Source organism: Macaca nemestrina, chromosome 17 (genome assembly GCF_043159975.1).
Source record: "Macaca nemestrina isolate mMacNem1 chromosome 17, mMacNem.hap1, whole genome shotgun sequence".
Lineage (NCBI taxonomy): Eukaryota > Metazoa > Chordata > Mammalia > Primates > Cercopithecidae > Macaca > Macaca nemestrina.
This window is the reverse complement of record NC_092141.1, coordinates 18,134,674-18,151,822: the sequence shown is the minus strand read 5'-3', so window position 1 is coordinate 18,151,822 and position 17,149 is coordinate 18,134,674. Positions and strand designations below refer to the sequence as shown.

The 17,149-nt window shown below is 54.0% G+C and overlaps 1 protein-coding gene across 5 annotated transcripts in view; it reads left to right on the top strand.

Moving 5' to 3' along the window:
- The window catches only part of LOC105491061 (target of myb1 like 2 membrane trafficking protein), a 131,580-nt gene extending 115,118 nt beyond the window's left edge, over positions 1 to 16,462 (top strand). For 2 of the 5 annotated variants that reach the window (XM_011757192.3, XM_011757189.2), the window contains 4 exons: positions 2,029 to 2,115; positions 8,998 to 9,057; positions 11,084 to 11,120; positions 12,166 to 16,462. In XM_011757192.3, coding sequence (XP_011755494.1) covers positions 2,029 to 2,115; positions 8,998 to 9,057; positions 11,084 to 11,120; positions 12,166 to 12,314 — 333 coding nt within the window. In that variant the 3' untranslated portion in view covers positions 12,315 to 16,462. The remainder of the gene's footprint in view (positions 1 to 2,028; positions 2,116 to 8,997; positions 9,058 to 11,083; positions 11,121 to 12,165) is intronic. The other 3 variants (XM_011757193.3, XM_011757190.3, XM_011757191.3) reach the window with 3 other exon arrangements.
- The last annotated feature ends 687 nt before the right edge of the window (positions 16,463 to 17,149 follow it).

Sequence of the window (17,149 nt, the reverse complement as noted above, 5' to 3'; positions counted from 1 at the left end):
ACTTCCTGCCCTTCGCCCTTTGCGTGTGTGGCTTGGACTAGCTCCCCGTTTTCAAAGGTCCCGATGACTCCAGCAGGTTTTCCACCCAGTGGTAGGCAGATTGCTTTTTTTTTTTTTTTTTTTTGAGATGGAGTCTCGCTCTATCGCCCAGGCTGGAGTGCAGTGACATGATCTTGGCTCACTGCAGCCTCCATCTTCCAGGTTCAAGCTATTCTCCTGCCTTAACCTCTTGAGTAGCTGGTATTACAGGTGCCCACCACTACACCCAGCTAATTATGTTTAGTAGAGACGGGTTTTCACTATGTTGGCCAGGCTGGTCTTGAACTCCTGACCTCAGGCACTCCGCCTGTCTTGGCCTCCCAAAGTGCTAGGATTACAGGTGTGAGCCACTGCACCCAGCCATCAGATTGCTTTTCATGTTTACTGCTCAATGGGGTGATGCCATGGCCACAGCCTCAGCAATACAGGGCAGCAGAGCATGTGGGCTGTGTGTGTCTACACATATTCTTGCCCACCTGCAGCATTTCAGGTTACCTTGTCCCATCCCAAGCCATACTGACCTAGAAATGAAAACGAGGCCAAGGGAGAACTTAAGAACACAATAGAAAAGGGGAAGGCTGGGCGCGGTGGCTCATGCCTGTAATCTCAGCAGTTTGGGAGGCTGAGGCGGGCAGATCACCTGAGGTTGGGAGTTCGAGACCAGCCTGACCAACATGGAGAAACCCCATCTCTACTAAAAATACAAAATTGGCTGGGCATGGTGGCACATGCCTGTAATCCCAGCTACTCAGGAGGCTGAGGCAGGAGAATTGCTTGAACCCGGGAGGCGGAGGTTGCGGTGAGCCGAGATCACGCCATTGCACTCCAGCCTGGGCAAGAAGAGTGAAACTCCATCTCAAAAATAAAATAAATAAATAAATAAATAAATAAATAAAGGGAAGAAACTTATGTAGCCACACCTCCACAAATCAAATCCAACCAAGTCAGTCAAGAAAAGGTCATCCCAGGCTGGGTGCAGTGGCTCACACCTGTAATCCCAGCACTTCGGGAGGCTGAGGTGGGAGCTGAAGACCAGCCTGGCCAAGATGGTGAAACCCTGTCTCTAATAAAAATACAAAAATCAGGGCTGGGCACAGTGGCTCATGCCTGTAATCTCAGCACTTTGAGAGGCTGAGGTGGGTGGATCACAAGGTCAGGAGATCAAGACCATCCTGGCCAACATGGTGAAACCCCGTCTCTACTAAAAATACAAAAATTAGCTGGGTGTGGCAGCATGTGCCTGTAATCCCAGCTACTTGGGAGACTGAGGCAGGAGACTCTCTTGAACCTGGGGGGCAGAGGTTGCAGTGAGCCGAGATTGTGCCACTGCACTCCAGCCTGGCATCAGAGCTAGACTCTGTCTCAAAAAAAAAAAAAAAAAATAGCCAGGTGTGGTGGCGGGCACCTGTAATCCCAGCCACTTGGGAGGCTGAGGCAGAAGGATTGCTTTGTTTGCACCCAGGATATTTTGAGACCCTGTCTAGGCAACATAGTGAGACCTCACCTCAAATAAATAAATATTTTAAAAGGCAATGAAGAATACATCTAAATTTAGTATTCAAGAGTTTAGAAAAAGAATACACAAGCCACTAGAAAAGAGAAAAAAAATAAAAGAAAAAATGCAGGAAAAAGAAAAAAGTAGAAATGCTTCTGTAAAAGCTGGTTCTTTGAAAAGTTGACCGCCTGCCAACCCTGATAGCCGTAATCGAGAGAAGCAGCTCTGGTCAACCTGTGATCTCCGGGAGATTTTCCAAGGGCACGGGAGTAGTTGGCATGAGTGTATGTTATCCTGTTGGGATTCTTGGTTACTAAACTTTTCTTCTTTTTTCCAGGCAGGTAAGGGGGACATGCCAGGGGTGGAGGTTGGGAGCAGGGCATCAGATTTCCTTACGTGGCAAAGGGTCACGTCTGAAGAGTGACTTTTCTGTTTCCACAATATGTGCTATTGACTTCTTTCTCATGGGTCTTGCTGTGACTTTTCTTTCTGAGACTTTTCTGTCCTCGGCCCAGAAGAAAGGTAGAGGTGGGGAGTATGACCTGGAGCCCATAGACAGCTGGCTCATAACCCAAGGAATGGTGAGGAGTCACCAGCCGAGCCGAGCCTGCTGTCCACCCCAGCCCCTACCTGTGTAACAGCTCATGTCTTCCTCTTGTGACCTGCCAAGCCTTTGTGAATCAGACAGTACAAGGCCACACTCTCTCTTTCTGATAGGGGTGCCAAATTTCCCCTCCTATTTTTGCATAATCTCTGTAAGTCACAGATTCCCAGTCCCCAAAATACCTCCCTGCCCCCAGGCCTGAAGAGTCTGGGACATTAGCAGGGATGAGGAGAGGGTCCTTTCCTTCCTTTTACTGTCTCCGGAGCTCCGGGCAGTATTCACTTTTCCAGGATGAGCACAAGTCACTGTGGCTGTTGCTTGGGAGGGAACAATTCTAAGGGAACAGACTCAAAGCATCTGACCAGTCAGGGAAGCCCCCTCTAGCCCAGGGCCTGTGAATTCAGCAGTCCTAGACTTGACAGATTTTTATAATGTACTTACTTGTGTCCACTAAGTCCCTCAAAATGATTTGAAACCTCTTAAAGAATACACAGGCCGGGCGCGGTGGCTCACATCTGTAATTCCAGCACTTTGGGAGGCTGAGGCAGGCAGATCATGAGGTCAGGAGATCAAGACCATTCTGGCCACCATGGTGAAACCCTGTCTCTACTAAAAATACAAAAATTAGCTGGGTGTGGTGGTGTGCGCCTGTAATCCCAGCTATTCGGGAGGCTGAGGCAGGAGAATTGCTTGAACCTGGGAGGCGAAGGTTACAGTGAGCTGAGATTGCGCCACTGCACTCCAGCCTGGTGACAGAGTGAGACTCCACCTCAAAAAAAACAAAAAACAAAAACCAACACAGTAGAAACAACATAAAAAGAAGACAAAGCCCAGGAATGTTCAGTGTTGTAAACACAGTTAGTCCTCATGCAGCAGAGCTTTCCTGGCCCACAGACCTGCAAGGGTCTCTCCTACCTTGTCTTTTCAGGTGGCCTGAGCCTGGTGCATGGAGAGAGGGTCAGCTCATCTCAGGCTGTATGCCTCAGGATGACCATTTCACCTCTAGCAGAGCCCAGAGCTCTGGGTACATGTGGTGGAAGCTGAGCTGGAGAGAATGCAGAGAAGGAAAGATGATGAAAGCAGTGCAAACATGGGCCTCTCCCTCCAGGTGGGGTGGGGTGAGAGGAATACATAACTGCCCCTGGTGTGCTATGATAGGCTGTGGCCAGAGGAAAGGCCAGCAGGTCCTAGACTGCAAGCAGCACAGGGGCCGCCTGCTTGAGCAAAGCGTGAGCAGTGAGCAGGAACTTGGGCCATGCAGGACCACTCAGAGCCGTGGGAGCAAGGAGCATCTGCCTGCCACCCAGCTTGGGCTGGGGCCCTCTGCACAGCTCTGCTGTCAGCCTGGGCAGTTCTTCCGCCACCTGTCATAGCAGCAGCACACTCCTGCTCTGGGTGAGAAGGCAGCTCCTCCACTAGACCCCAAGCCCATTCTTAGAGAGATGCCCTGGCCCAGGCCTCTCATTTGCTTCTTCAGGGACAGACTGGGCTCTGGCCCACATGTTGGGGGCCCTTGCAGCCGGGCTTCTAGAGACCAAGTGTATTCATTGGGAAGATCCAGCCCATGTGCCCTTGTGCCTGTTAATCCTGCAAAAAAGGATACTGCCCACACAAACTCCCGTGAGGGTGGCCTTGGCAGCTGGCGGTGGTGCCTGCCTCTGGCCACACAGACTGCCTTGCCACTGCCGGGTCCCCACACAGAGCTCCAGTCTCTAACTTCCCAGAAACAAACCTAACTAACAGCTAACCTGGTGTCTCGCCTGACTGACTGCAGTTTTTGGTTTTTTTTTTTCTTCTTTACAACAAATATTAATTGCTTTGCCTTATTTCCCATAGTGTAGAAACCTTGAGTCTTTTCAAACCTCCCGAGTACAAATTCTTTACTTGGAAACTTTTTGTACTGTTGAGTGAGATCAAAGGCTTTTAGACGCCGTCCCAGTGGGGTGGTGCTTGAAGTGTCATAGGAAGGGATTCACAGCTTCTCTGGAAATAGCACACCTGAGCTGCAGAAATTGTTCTTGTTGCATTGAAAACTGGACAGGTGGGTTTCCTTGTGGGCGTGGGGCTGTGGGAACCTGCAGAGGAGCATCGGGTGGAACCCTTATGCTCCTGGGATTCAGGTGTTTGGATAGCCAACACAGAAGTTAACTGACACCACCAGGCTCATTACTGGTTGAAGAGAAATGAGATCTGTCAATGGGCTAGGGCCGGGCGGCTCTCAGGGAGACTGCTAGGCTTGTGCTGTCCTTCCCTGGCCTCTCTAGTGTAAGGTCTTTTTGCCTCTCCTGGCTGGTGATCAGCTAGGGTTGTCTCCCTTATGCAGGGTGCAGCCAGGAAGATATCCTCATGTGAGAGAATCTAAGTCAAAACAAGAACAGAGGTAGGTTAGTAAAGAGTGCTGCTGCCAAAACCCAGGCTTGGGTTTGGAGGGCAGGACTCCCTCCTCAGACCTGGAGGTCCCCAAGGCTCCTCTTACTCTGGAAGGATAATCCTAACCCCTGGAGTACCAGACAGACACATCTCTCCTCCTTGGACTGGCAACCCTCCCTCCTGACCCTGAGGCAGAGCTGCCCCTGCCTGCAGTTCCAAGTGAGAGTCAGCTGACAGCAGGATGGCTCACCTGCCGCTCAGATCAAAACCTGTGACTTCTGACATCCAAGATGCTTGTCTATGGACTTTGAAAATGGGAAGGGCTGGTCTAACCACTGCCTCAGCCAAGCCAGCCTGGCCTACCTATCTTCAGAGGGGCTGAGCTTCAGGCAGTAGTCTCTATTGGAGGGCATTCCTGTGCTAGCTTCCTTCCTTTTCTCTCTTCACATGTCTTCTTCCTTTCTGTCCCTCTCTTCCAACTCATACTCTTCTTCAGATCCCTCAGAACAGCCTTCAGCTTGGATCATTACCCAGTAAAATGCTGAAACTATGGCACGTCAGTCTGGGTGCAGTGGCTCACACTTGTAATCCCAGCACTTTGGGAGGCCGAGCTGGGCGGATCACTTGAGGCCAGGAGTTTGAGATCAGCCTGGCCAACATGGCGAGACCCTGTCTCTACTAAAAATACAAAAAAAAAAAATTAGCCAGGTGTGATGGCTCACGCCTGTAATCCCAGCTACTCAGGAGGCTGAGGCACAAGGATTATTTAAACCTGGGAAGCAGAGGTTGCAGTGAGCCGAGATCACACCACTGCACTCCAGCCTGGGCAACAGAGCAAGACTCTGTCTCAAAATAAATAAATAAATAAAAATAAAAATAAAACTATGATATATCAGAGCCAACAGTCTTCTTAGGAATCTGCTGGGCCAGCCCCTAGTCTGACAGATGAGGACGCTGAGGCCTCCTAGGGGCCTGGTGACTCGCCCAAAGCTGCAGCGAAGAAACAGAGTCCCCTAAGACTCAGTGCAGTGCCCCCTCCTCCAGCCAGGGCCCCACTTCCCTCCCATCAGCCTGACAAGGCGCGCGTCCTCGGCCTCCTACAGTTTCTTTAGTTCATATTTTCTAAGCAGTGTACATGTTTAGTCTGAGTCTGATAGCACCTACATTATTAGAAGGAACTTTGCCCTGTTATAATACTCAAGGCATTTATTTACCAGGACAACAGGTTTAGATAGCTAAGGTTTTGTGTCCAGCCACAAGAAAGTCAATTTAAGCTTACGTTATGTAAGCTTAACTGTTAACCATCACCCTGCTTCACCATGGTTCATGCCCTGAGGCCAAGTGGCTTCCATATTGTAATGAGTCAATTCCAATAATTTCTGACATCCCTGGGTTTCTAAATTAGAAAACAGAAGCACCAACCTGAAAGTGAAGTCATAACTTTCTTCTTCTGAATCATAAGAATTGAAAGCCAAATACAACCTAGCAATCGCCTTATTTCACAGATGAGGAAATTGAAGCCAAACATTGCTCAGGCCTCTGTCCCCTGCTCCTGCCTCTCCACCCAAATCTCTGAGGCTTCTTAGGATAGAAGAAACTCGGGAGCTCTCTGGTGAAGAAAGTGGGGTCCAGAGAGGAGTGACTCACCCCAAGTCCTGCCACCAGTGAGTGCAAGGGCCCAAATGGACCCCACCCAGTGCCCTCTCCTCCTCAGTCTGCCCTCTAGGGCTTGGGCTGGAGGATGCCATTCCGTAAATATACCAATTACTTGGAATAATCTAGGACAGGGAAGAAAAGGGTTCCCATGATCCTGCTTTTGGGAAATTATTTTTGAGGGGGTGAGGAATTTCTTAAGTGTCATTGTTTATTTTCTGAGCATGTTGGCTCTCGAGACTAATCCCCAAAGAAGAAAATTAAAGTATGACCCAAGGCCTCAAGGGATTTGTTCTTTAACATCAGGAAAACAATTAACAAGAAAAATCTGAAGGTTTAAGGCCCCTGACCCCTTAATGTCTTTGTTCTAGCTTTTGCAACACATTGGAAAGCTCAGGACATCTAATCTCAGTTTCTGCTAAGTGGACGAAAGCTGGTCAGGTGTAAAAAAGGGCTGGTGTGCACTCTGACCACTAGTGTGGGGGCGTTTTCTCTCTGGAGATACCTCTGACTTTCTAAGCTTCAGTTCTGGGTGATAAGACTCGCCTGATACCTTTTCAATTAAACATTCTTCTTTTTTTTTTTTAGACGGAGTTTCACTCTGTCGCCCAGGCTGGAGTGCAATGGCGTGATCTCGGCTCACTGTAACCTCTGCCTCCCGGGTTCAAGTGATTCTCCTGCCTCAGCCTCCTTAGTAGCTGGGATTACAGGCGCACACCACCACACCCAGCTAATTTTGTATTTTTAGTAGAGATGGGGTTTCTCCATGTTGCTCAGGCTGGTCTCGAACTCCTGACCTCAGGCGATCCACCCTCCTCAACCTCCCAAAGTGCTGGGATTACAGGAGTGAGTCACCATGCCCTGCTCAATTCAACATTCTTAAGTCCCCAGTAAGTCAAAGAAATAATGGGCAACACAGACATTTCCTAATCTGATCAGTGACTGGCTTGGGCCTTTCTGAAAGTGCTCTTGTGGGCTTCCCACACTGGGTCCGAAGGTAGGACACAGAGCACATTCCTCAGAGCAAGGGGCCAGCCAAGCTCACTGAGGGAGCGAAGAGCTCTGGTGGCATCGCAGATACCTGCTCAGAGTGCTGGACTCCACCTGGGGCCCCAGACCACCCTCCCCCATCATCAGCAGCAGGTGTCAACCTCCAGCACTGGAGCTGTCACATCACTGCTGGTGATGTGTGTTCTTTGTTCTTTTTCTTTGTGAAGGTCGTGTTATTTTTTACATTTGATAGACACTGGGGTATTCCTTTTATTTATTTATTTATTTATTTGTTGTTGTTGTTGAGACGGAGTCTTGCTCTGTCGCCCAGGCTGGAGTGCTGTGGCTGGATCTCAGCTCACTGCAAGCTCCACCTCCCGGGTTTACGCCATTCTCCTGCCTCAGCCTCCCAAGTAGCTGGGACTACAGGCGCCCGCCACCTCGCCTGGCTAGTTTTTTGTATTTTTTTAGTAGAGACAGGGTTTCACTGTGTTCGCCAGGATGGTCTCGATCTCATGACCTCGTGATCCGCCCGTCTCAGCCTCCCAAAGTGCTGGGATTACAGGCTTGAGCCACCGCGCCCGGCCTGGGGTATTCCTTTTACTGCTTATTTTTACTTTAGTCTTACCCTAGATCATGGCATTGGGTGAAGCCAGCTATAGACCCAGTGCTGGCATTGTTTTATAGAAATAGGGGTCTTGCAAGTGAGCCCTGAAAGGGAACCTCCCAGAGCCAGGGTAGGCGAGGAGGTGATTAAGGGCCATCGCCTCATTTCTCTAGGCTGGAGCCAACATTCCATTAACATGGCTTCTGGGGAGTTAAAGTTTACCTTCACTTCTTATCAGGTCATATTTGACAGCAACTTAAACCTTCTTAGCCACATGGATTTTTCAGAGTCTCTGTCCCTGAGGTGCTTGGCACAGGGGCCCAAGCAAGGTGACTGTTCAGTCACCCCCGTGGTACACCTTAGTTTGCCTGGAAGCTGCCACCTCCCTGGCTCTGGCTGCGGTGTCCCAGTGCTCGGCTGAACTTTGTTTCTTTGACTCCTGAAGCACAGCCAGCCATTGAACACAGGGAAGAAAGGACGAGACTAAAGGGAGCTGTTGCTTTCAGGGCTGCTTCATGAATTTCCCGTAAAGAGACACAAAGAAGACTAGAACCCCATAGTCCCCTTTGTCATCAGAGCCCTCATTTTTGCTCTGTTTCTGTTGATGGTAAGATGTTCCTGTCTCTACCAGGCCACACCCAGCCCGACGGAGCACGCACCTCCTCCAGTTCCCCTCTCCACTCAGAAATGCACCAGGATGCATTTCAAAATCTCTTCAGCTGAGCAAACAGACCCCCCTGCATCCCCCAGGGCTGGTGCCGCCCTGCCCTCTGAGCACCTGTACCCTGCTCTGGGCAGGCCGTCACTTGGCCTCCCCTGGGTTGGGCTTGACAGCGGACTGTCACAGTGGCTGAGTTCAAAATCAGCCTGCATGGCAGCGCCTTCCTGAGGTTAGAAGGTGTTTTGCAGCCCCGGGCTGAGAGGCCCCGCAATGTGAGAGTGGACACCCATAGTCAAAAAGTTCTCCATTTCAAGAACGCGTACAGCCACCTTCCTTACCGCTGGCCCTGCTGGGCAGCCTGCTTCTTATCGTTTGCACCTCATTGCTTTCCTCACCTGCCATCTCACACGTGGCTGCCCTGTGTTGCCCCTGTGTGCTGTGCCAATTGTGTTTTTTTGCTCTGTGTACATTTTGGTTTTATTTGGGGTTGCTGTTGATGATTTCCTTTGTTCCGGTGTTCTGTCTCCCCTCGCTGGCTGTGTGGGGGCTGCCTGGCCCGCTGCTTGCCGCCTCCATAGATCCCCGTTGCGCAGCCCTCTGTCATGGACGACATTGAGGTGTGGCTCAGGACCGACCTGGTGAGACTCGACTTTTCTATTTCATGTGTGGGGTATGGAGCGGCAGAGGCTCTTCTGAGGACAGGCCTTGGGGGAGCATCAGCAGGGGCTCCACCCCTGTCTGGGTCAGTGGAGAAGGGAGGTCTGGGCAAGCTCCATAGCTGCTCCTCCTCCCCGACATCAACCCATAGCTGTGGGTGCTGCGGCGGCCTCCAGGCCTGCGGAGGCCAGCTGTGCTGGGGCAAGGCCCTGGGCACCAACTCCTTCACCCACACAGTCCTAGCCTTAGCCGGCTCCAAAACATACACTTGCCTTCCCCCCATTTTCTTTTCCATTTCAGATGTGTGTGCGTGCTTTGGTTTTTGGGGGGAGGGAGTGTAGGGGGACCATGTTTTGTTTTGTTTTTTGTTTTCATTTCTTTTTTTTTTAATTGTGAAGTATACACACAGTGCTTTTGTTTTTAATTCGCTGTCATCCCCCTCCTCCCTTCCTGATTTTTGATTTAAAAGAACCCCTGCCCCAAAGACCCGTTGTCTCCATCCTAGAGATAGGGCTAGAAGATGAGGATACTACGCATCTGAAAATGGCAACAGGTCCCAAGAAAGGAGAGCTGCAGTGGCTGCCCATGATAACTGCTGGCCCTCCCTCTGTTCTTCACAAAGCACTTTCACTCTCAGCAGCCCAGGAGGGGTCAGGGTGGCAGGTGAAGAGGTGCACTCTGGGAAATGGCTTGCCCAGAGTCATGGGGTAGTTGGATTCTCCCCCAGAGCTGGAGACGCCTCATCTCCCTCCTAGCTGCCTCCTCTGCAGGGGGCCTGGTCCCCAGGCAGAAGAGCCTGTTGAGTTCTTTAACCACAGGGTCAGCCTGGCTGTCTTTGGGCTGGTGACCTGGCCACCTCCCACACTAGGACAGCAGGCCTCAGGTTGGGGCCTCTGGCTGCTCTGGGCCTCCTCCCCAGAAGGTCAGGCTTTCCAAACACATGCCTTGCCAAAGAAGGCAGCTGCCTGGGTGTCAGGGAGGAAGAGCACACCCCAGGACATCTTTTCCAAGGGGATGCCTCGAAAAGAAATTGCTTCTCTCACAGAAGCAAGGCAGGAAGGACCAAGGTCCTTAACTTCTAAGGGGGACCCCAGGGTCCAGACAGGGAAGGGATGTGTCCAGTAAGGCTACATAGCAGGTCAGTGGTAGAGCCAGGAAGGAACCCAGGTCTCCTAGCCCAGCCCAGGGCTTTGTCGCTTCCCCATCCTGCCCCTTCCCAATGAGGCCCTGCACATGCTGCTCTTCCCCAGTCCCCAGGGAACCCCGTAAACTCAAGACACTACTGTGTTCTCCAAACAAAATCAAATCTGATGCACTTTAATTTTTGAGTACACAGAACCTCCATGGTTCCTTCAGGAGCCAGCAGCAGGTGATAGAATCTGGGCCACAGGAGGAGGCTGGTGCAGCTCCCAGGAGGCAGCAGGACATGGCTTCTGGAGGCACAGCCTCCACTGCCAAAGTACCTACTGAGTGACAGGCCCTGTGCTGTGGGCTTTGTGGCCCTGAGCCATCCAGGCCTCGTGCGGTTTCCAGCTATTGGTGTGAACAGCCTCTTCCCAGAAACCCTGTGGCTGGCAGCGAGTGGGTGTTGTGTTGGGCACACGTGACCCTGTGTGTGCTCAGGCTCAGCCCCCTGTGGCTACTGCTCTGTGCCTCTCCCTAGAGCCTCAAGAGTGCTGAAGGTGGGGTCCCGCCCTCCGCAGCCCAGGCTGGAGAACCAGCCTGCACCGTTTTGGGAGTTTTCTTTCCAGCCCTTCTGGAGGATCAAAACCTAAAACATATTTGAATTTTTTTGCTTTTTTTTTTTTTGAAACAAAGCTTCTGTTTCTCCAATAAGAAGAGCAGTATTTTACTATTACAGAAATCTGGAAACAGGGGAAATTAGGAAGTTTTGTTTGGGCTGCCCTGGGCAGTGCTGCCCTAGGGTGGCCATGGGCAGACAGAGGTGGCTGGGCGGGCAGTGCTTGGACCACTGCCCTAATTTCATTCTCTCTGCTCCTCCCACAGAAGGGCGATGACCTGGAGGAGGGTGTCACAAGTGAAGGTATGGCCTGGCCAATGGCCTTACAGCCCCCTTTTGTTGCTCCTGCCCAGGCTGCACAGGAGCCAGCCCCCATCACCTTGGAGCCCCCGCTGCCAGAGCACCTACCAGTGCCAGGCCCTGCGCCGTGGACTTCACGGCTGGCTTGGTCCCACCCGGGTCTTATGCTGATTTAGGAAGTGTGATTTATCTTGCTTATTGGGAAACAGAGGTCGGAAAGAACACGTGACTTCCACAAAGTTGCAGAGCTGGTGAATAGCAGGTGCAGACTGCCACCTGGTCCCGACCCACAGGTGCTCAGCCCAGCTCAGACACGCGCAGTTTGTGGGGGTGCGCATCAGGACCCTTGGGCCACTGAGCCAGAAGGGAGGAGCCTCTCTGAGGTCTTAGTTCTCCCACGTGGCTACCCCCACATGCCCTGCCCTTCACATCCTGCCTCCCCGAGCTCATCTTGCCCCGCTCCACCTGCCTCTCCGTGCTCCTGTCCCCCCTCCTCAAGTCTGCCAGACCCTGTGACCAGACCGCTGTGCGGGGAGGGAAACTTCAGAGGACCCTGCTCCCTAGCTCTGGATGCCCATATAAATGGGGCCTTCCCCGCTCCCCACTGCCTTCCTCAGCATCTCGTCAGTCTCCCCCATTGGTGGGCAAGGGTAGGGGAGGTGGGATGGTTCCTGCCTGGTTAATCAGGAGCTGGCCCCTCCAGCTTACCCTGCCCCACCCCCGGGGCTGATCTGGAAAATGGACAAAACTGGAAATGTACAAACTGGACAAAATGGACCAAACCCAGTGCTGATTTGGAAAATGGTCAGTGGTCGGGTGAGCGCTCTGGGCTGTGTTTTCCAGAGCCTTTCCCTACCGGGCCGGAGGGCTGGGCACACCCGGGACCCTCCCCCAACACTGCAGCTTACGAAGGCCTCCCCACCCACCTGCTCCTGGGTGGGCTTCATGCCTGCCCTAGAGGAGGAAACAGGCTGAGGAGTGGAAGGGTGCGCTTCCTCTGGTGGCCGGCCCTCACCAACCTTGACCCTTGCCTTGGTTTGTATTGCAGAGTTTGATAAATTCCTTGAAGAAAGAGCCAAAGCGGCTGAAATGGTTCCTGACCTCCCCTCGCCCCCCATGGAGGCTCCTGCCCCAGCCTCAAACCCTTCTGGCCGGAAGAAGCCAGAGCGGTCAGAGGATGCCCTCTTCGCCCTGTGAGCGGCTCTGTGGTTTGCCTTCCCAGATGGCGGGTCCCCACTCACACCCCATGGACACCAGGCACTGGCCACTCCTACATCCCCAGCTCCACACGGCCTGCACACCTGTGTCTCCATGGAAATGCCACCGTGTCTGCTCCCAGGCCTCCCACTAGTCAGGACCAGCTTTAGCCACCTTCTTTTCTGAGTGGTGGGACAGCTGCAGCCAGAGACTCCTTTCCCTCCCACCACGGGCCCCTCTGCCCATGTTTCCTCCAAGGAAGAGTGGGCAGAGTGGCCCAGCCCCAGGCAGCGCTTCCTGAGCAGACCACCCGGACTGTCTTTCCTCCACCCACCCACGGAGAAGGAGCAGGCCTGGCCCTGCCCTGTGCTCACCTCTGCCTGGCTCAGCAACCTTCTCAGGCATTCTGCCCACCTGGGCACCTCTCTCCCCGAAGGGGCTTTGTGGCATCTCTGGAAGAGCAGGGTGCGCTGCACCCACCTGGGGCCTGGTCTCCCTCCTTGGACTTGTCACTTTGTGACGTTTGGCTTATCGGCATTTGAGAAGGCTCTGCTGGGTGTCCATGGGGGGTCTCTCACCTTCTTGACCCTCTCTCCATCACTCAGCTGCCAGCGCAGGCTTCACACCCAAGCTGGCTCAGCAGCTGAGCCTGGAACCAAGGGGCCCTATAGGCTCCCAGGGCAGGGAGAGGGCCAAGGACAATTGGGAGGGCAGCAGGCAGCCCGCAGATGGTGGCCATGTGGCACGCTGCTGAGACAACACTACCAGTAAACCAAACTGCCATGCACACACTGCAGGCTCACACCCACACACCTGGCCCTGGCTTCTGGAGGGGCTTGCATTGGAGGCATTGCTCTGGCTTGCCTGGGGAAGTGTCGCAGGTGTGCACATGGGCCACACTCAAGGCTGTGGCCTGGCCTATCGTAGCCTGGCACCTCTGCCTCCAGAGCCAGCAGTAAACAGCTTTGCGGCACGCTTGGAGGTTCCCAATGACTGAGAGGCCTGAGCAGCACTAAGGCCCCTGCACTGCTCCCTGGCATCGGCCTTGGCCTGCTTGCACAGACTGTCCTGACAGCCTGGCCTCCTCCCACCTCAGAGGTCCTCTGGCCACCAATTTATACTGTCTCCCCAGGCTGATCCTGAAGGCAGGCAGAGCAGCTGGGGGCTGGTAACATATACTCCCATCCCGTGTCCTCACTGGTGTGTCTCCTGGCCATGGGCATGGGACTCATGGGTTATCCCAGGCGCTGGTCCAGCCAGACACCTCCCCCACACCTCTCACCAAGCTGCTATTGCTCAGAAGGAGAATGCTGCAGCTGTGCACACCCCCGTGCGTCTTGGGCCCAGCTCACTGGGTCAGTCTGTTCCTGTCCCCTCCAGCATGCACTGCCTAAGTCAGCACAGGTTCCTGACCCATGGTGTAGTTAGCCCTTCCCACCTGGCAGGATGGCCCAGACCACCAGCCAAGTAGGGAAAGGGGGCTATGCTTGACAGGAGAAGAGACCAGTGACACAGTCTTTGGGGACCATTCAGGATGGTGACTTCAGCTGGGAGCCATGCTGAGCACCAACAGGAACTGTTTAGTGAAGAGCAAGTGCTGCCCGACCCAGGACCCCATGCCAGGCCAGCAGCCCTCCAGCTTCCTCCAGAGAGGAGACCTCGGTCTGGCTGAGGGTGGGACTAGCAGGGATGTCACACTCCAGTTCCTCAGGTTTACCCAGGAAGCTCCTCCATGGAGCCTGGCCAGCCTGATTCTAGCCCTGTCCTCTCTGGCAGTATGTGCCGCACCTGGCCTCTCTGCTCCCTCACACTTGATGAGCCCCTGCCTCTCTCCTCAATGTTTCTCAGAGACAGACCTCCCTGAGGCCAGCTTGAATGTGAAGACTTCTGAAGTCAGCTGGCTTCACTTGAGCTGCAGAAAAGGTGGCTGGGATGGCCCAGGTGCACCCAGAGGCCCCAGCCCTTTGGCTGCCTTTGGGTTGTGACTTGGGTTGTCTCTGAGGCCCTGCCAGAGCTGGGCCTGCGGGTGGTGGGTGGCCGGACCTTGGGCAGTCAGTGCTCTGCAACCTCAGCACTGTAGCCGAGACCCAGTGTCCTCGGAGGGAAGAGCCAGCATCCCTGCCTCACGGAACGGGGAGTCCCGAAAGGTCAGGAGCCTGGAGGCTCTGAAAGGAGCAGGGCTTCCATAGTGCGTGAAGCCGGGATAGGTGCCCTCCTGGGGAGCCCCCAGCAAAGCTGTTTTTCATACCCACGCCCAGAGCTGCCCCACCCCAGTTCCAGCTCCCGCTCTGGCTCCAGCGCCAGCTGGTTGCCAGCCATGATTGGAGAGGCCTGGCTGCCCCAGGGGCAGCAGGGAGTGGTGGACCTGTATGGGCTGGCAGGAGGCCATTGGCCATGCTGACAAGTATCACCTGCCTTCCTGGCCTGGAGCCACCCCTCGGGTGGCTTTCCAGCGCCTACTTGCAGCTCCTATCCAGAGGTAGCCTTCCCCACCTGTAGGCAGAGGGGGCTCTTGCTTGAGACCTGCACAGGTAGCAAGTACAGCCCCGGTGCCCCAGAGGGGCTTCCACTCAGCCCTGGCGAGATGTCCCGTCCTGAGGTCTCTGCTCCCAGACTCCACCATCTGGGGAGCACAGTCCTCAGGCTGCCTGGTCCAGGAAGGGGGCGCGACCCTGTCAGGAAACCTGGACTCTCAAGGCCCACCAGCCTCTCCGTGAGTGTTAGAAATCACAGATACAGTATATACTTAATTACACTAAATTATTGCTGGGATTCCTCATAAGCACTAATTATACCTGATTATAGGTTAAAATATTTATTTTGTCAAAATATTTTCTTGGGAATGTGTTTAACCCTTTCTTTGTTCATTGTGTGCTGAGATGTGAAAACTAGCCATTCCCTCCTGCCTACCGTTTTGGCCAGTGGGCAGCAGAGAATGGCGCCATGTGCAGTTGGGCCCCGGCACCGCGGGCCTTCGGCCCGCCTGCCACAGAGTGGCCCTGCCTGGGCAGCCTGCAGGCACTGAGCAGACCAACTGTGGCCAGGCTGAGAGAATGACCGGCTCGCTTACCAGCGTGCATGGGACAAGGGGCTTTGGAGCCTTAAGGGGTTATTGCTGGCCTGGGCCGGAGGGAAAGGTGAGCATCCAGCTGTCCTCCTGTCTTTCTGTTAGCGCCTCCACGCGAGTGATGGTGCCTTGGTTCACTGGCCTTCCCCCACCTCCCCACCCTGCCACCTGGTAGTCTTGGGGCCTGTGCTGTCACTGCAGCCCCTGGGGAGGAGAGAACCCAGCTAGGAGAGTTGGGGCAAGGGCTCTGCATGGCCCAGGGGCAACAGATGGTCACAGGGCAGCTGCTGCCAATGCCGACGCTCCTGCCCCCCTCCTTCCCACTGCCACACCCCATCCTGGGTCCCCGCAGACACACATCTCTAACTCAGACGGGCCCAGCCTTCTGGATGGCTCGGGGTAGGCCATGGGCCCACCTGGGGCCAGGCCAGCCCCTGGGCAGCTCTGGAAGAGCAGTGCGAAGGAGCGCTTGCTTGCAGCCTGGCCTCAGCCTCTGGCACTGCTGGGGTGGCCCCCAGGAGCCTCTCCACTGTCGGCTGTGGGGACATCTCACCCATTTGGGTTACAGCCAGTCTTCCCCACCCAGAGAGAAGTGTTTCCACCCCAGAGACATTGCCTGTCAGCCCCTGAAGTGCTTGCCTCCCCCAGTGCCCATCACCAGCCGTTCCTATCTGTGGGGTCCAAGACAGGCTTTCGTGCAGCCACCAGCTGCCGGGAGCAGCCATCAGCCCCTGAGTCAGAACTGCTTCTGTCTGTCCATGCCTCCAGGCTCTCCCGGAGAGGGGGACAGATATTTATTTCCTAAAGTTTGCACTTAATTGTGAGGATTCTCAGGATTGTTGGGGGCTACCTGAAAAGAGGAATGTGTTGAATGTTGCATTTGCTGTCCACTCGTCCTAGAAGTTTAGTGTTCTTGTCACTGTCATGTGTTTCTGTGGGCAGAGCTGGTTCTGGAGGGTGGGTCAGTGCACCCGAGGCTCAGAGCATCCATCCACCCCACTGGCCCTCCTTCCAGATACCCTCTCTCTAGTTGGGTTCTTGCATGTAAAATACTCCACAATAAATAAATAATTGAACAAATTGTGCCTGTGTGGTCTGTTGAACTGTCTACGACTGTCCGAAGGGCTTGCCAGTTTTGACCACCTGCTTTCTTTAAGCAGAGGCGGCCATGGGGACCCTCAGTCCACCCTTCCCCAGTGCCCAGGCTGCCTGAGCAGCCTGTTACCTGGCCGGGAAAATCCCTGTGCATGGCCTAGGTTGTGGCGTCAGTGGGAGCAGCTGTGAACCTGCCACAACCTGCCTGAGAGCTCTAGGACCAAGTGCGGTGGTTGTTCCTAGGTCTCATCCCAGGTCCCAGATGGGCAGGAGGAGGCCACTCATCCTTGCCCAGGGCACTCAGGCCTTGAGCAAGCAGGCCTGAGCCAGCCCCAACCTCCTCTAATTCCCAGCCCCCACCCTCAGCTGGGCTCCCACAGCTGGGCTGGGCATCATCGGCAGAGCCTGTGCGGGGCACTGAATTTGAGAAGTGCTGCTCCAAGCCAGGTGGACTTCACACTTTCTTTGTTGACAGCTTTACTGAGATTTAATTCACATAGCATACAGTTTACCCATTTAAAGTGTACAATTAAGTAGTCTTCAGAATATTCATAGAGTTGGGCAATCCTCCCCACAACCAAATTTAGAACATTTTTATCCCCCCAAAAAGAAACCTGTCTCCTCCCATCCTTGCAGCCTGCTCTCCCTTTCTAAACAGGCTTCTTTTCCCCTC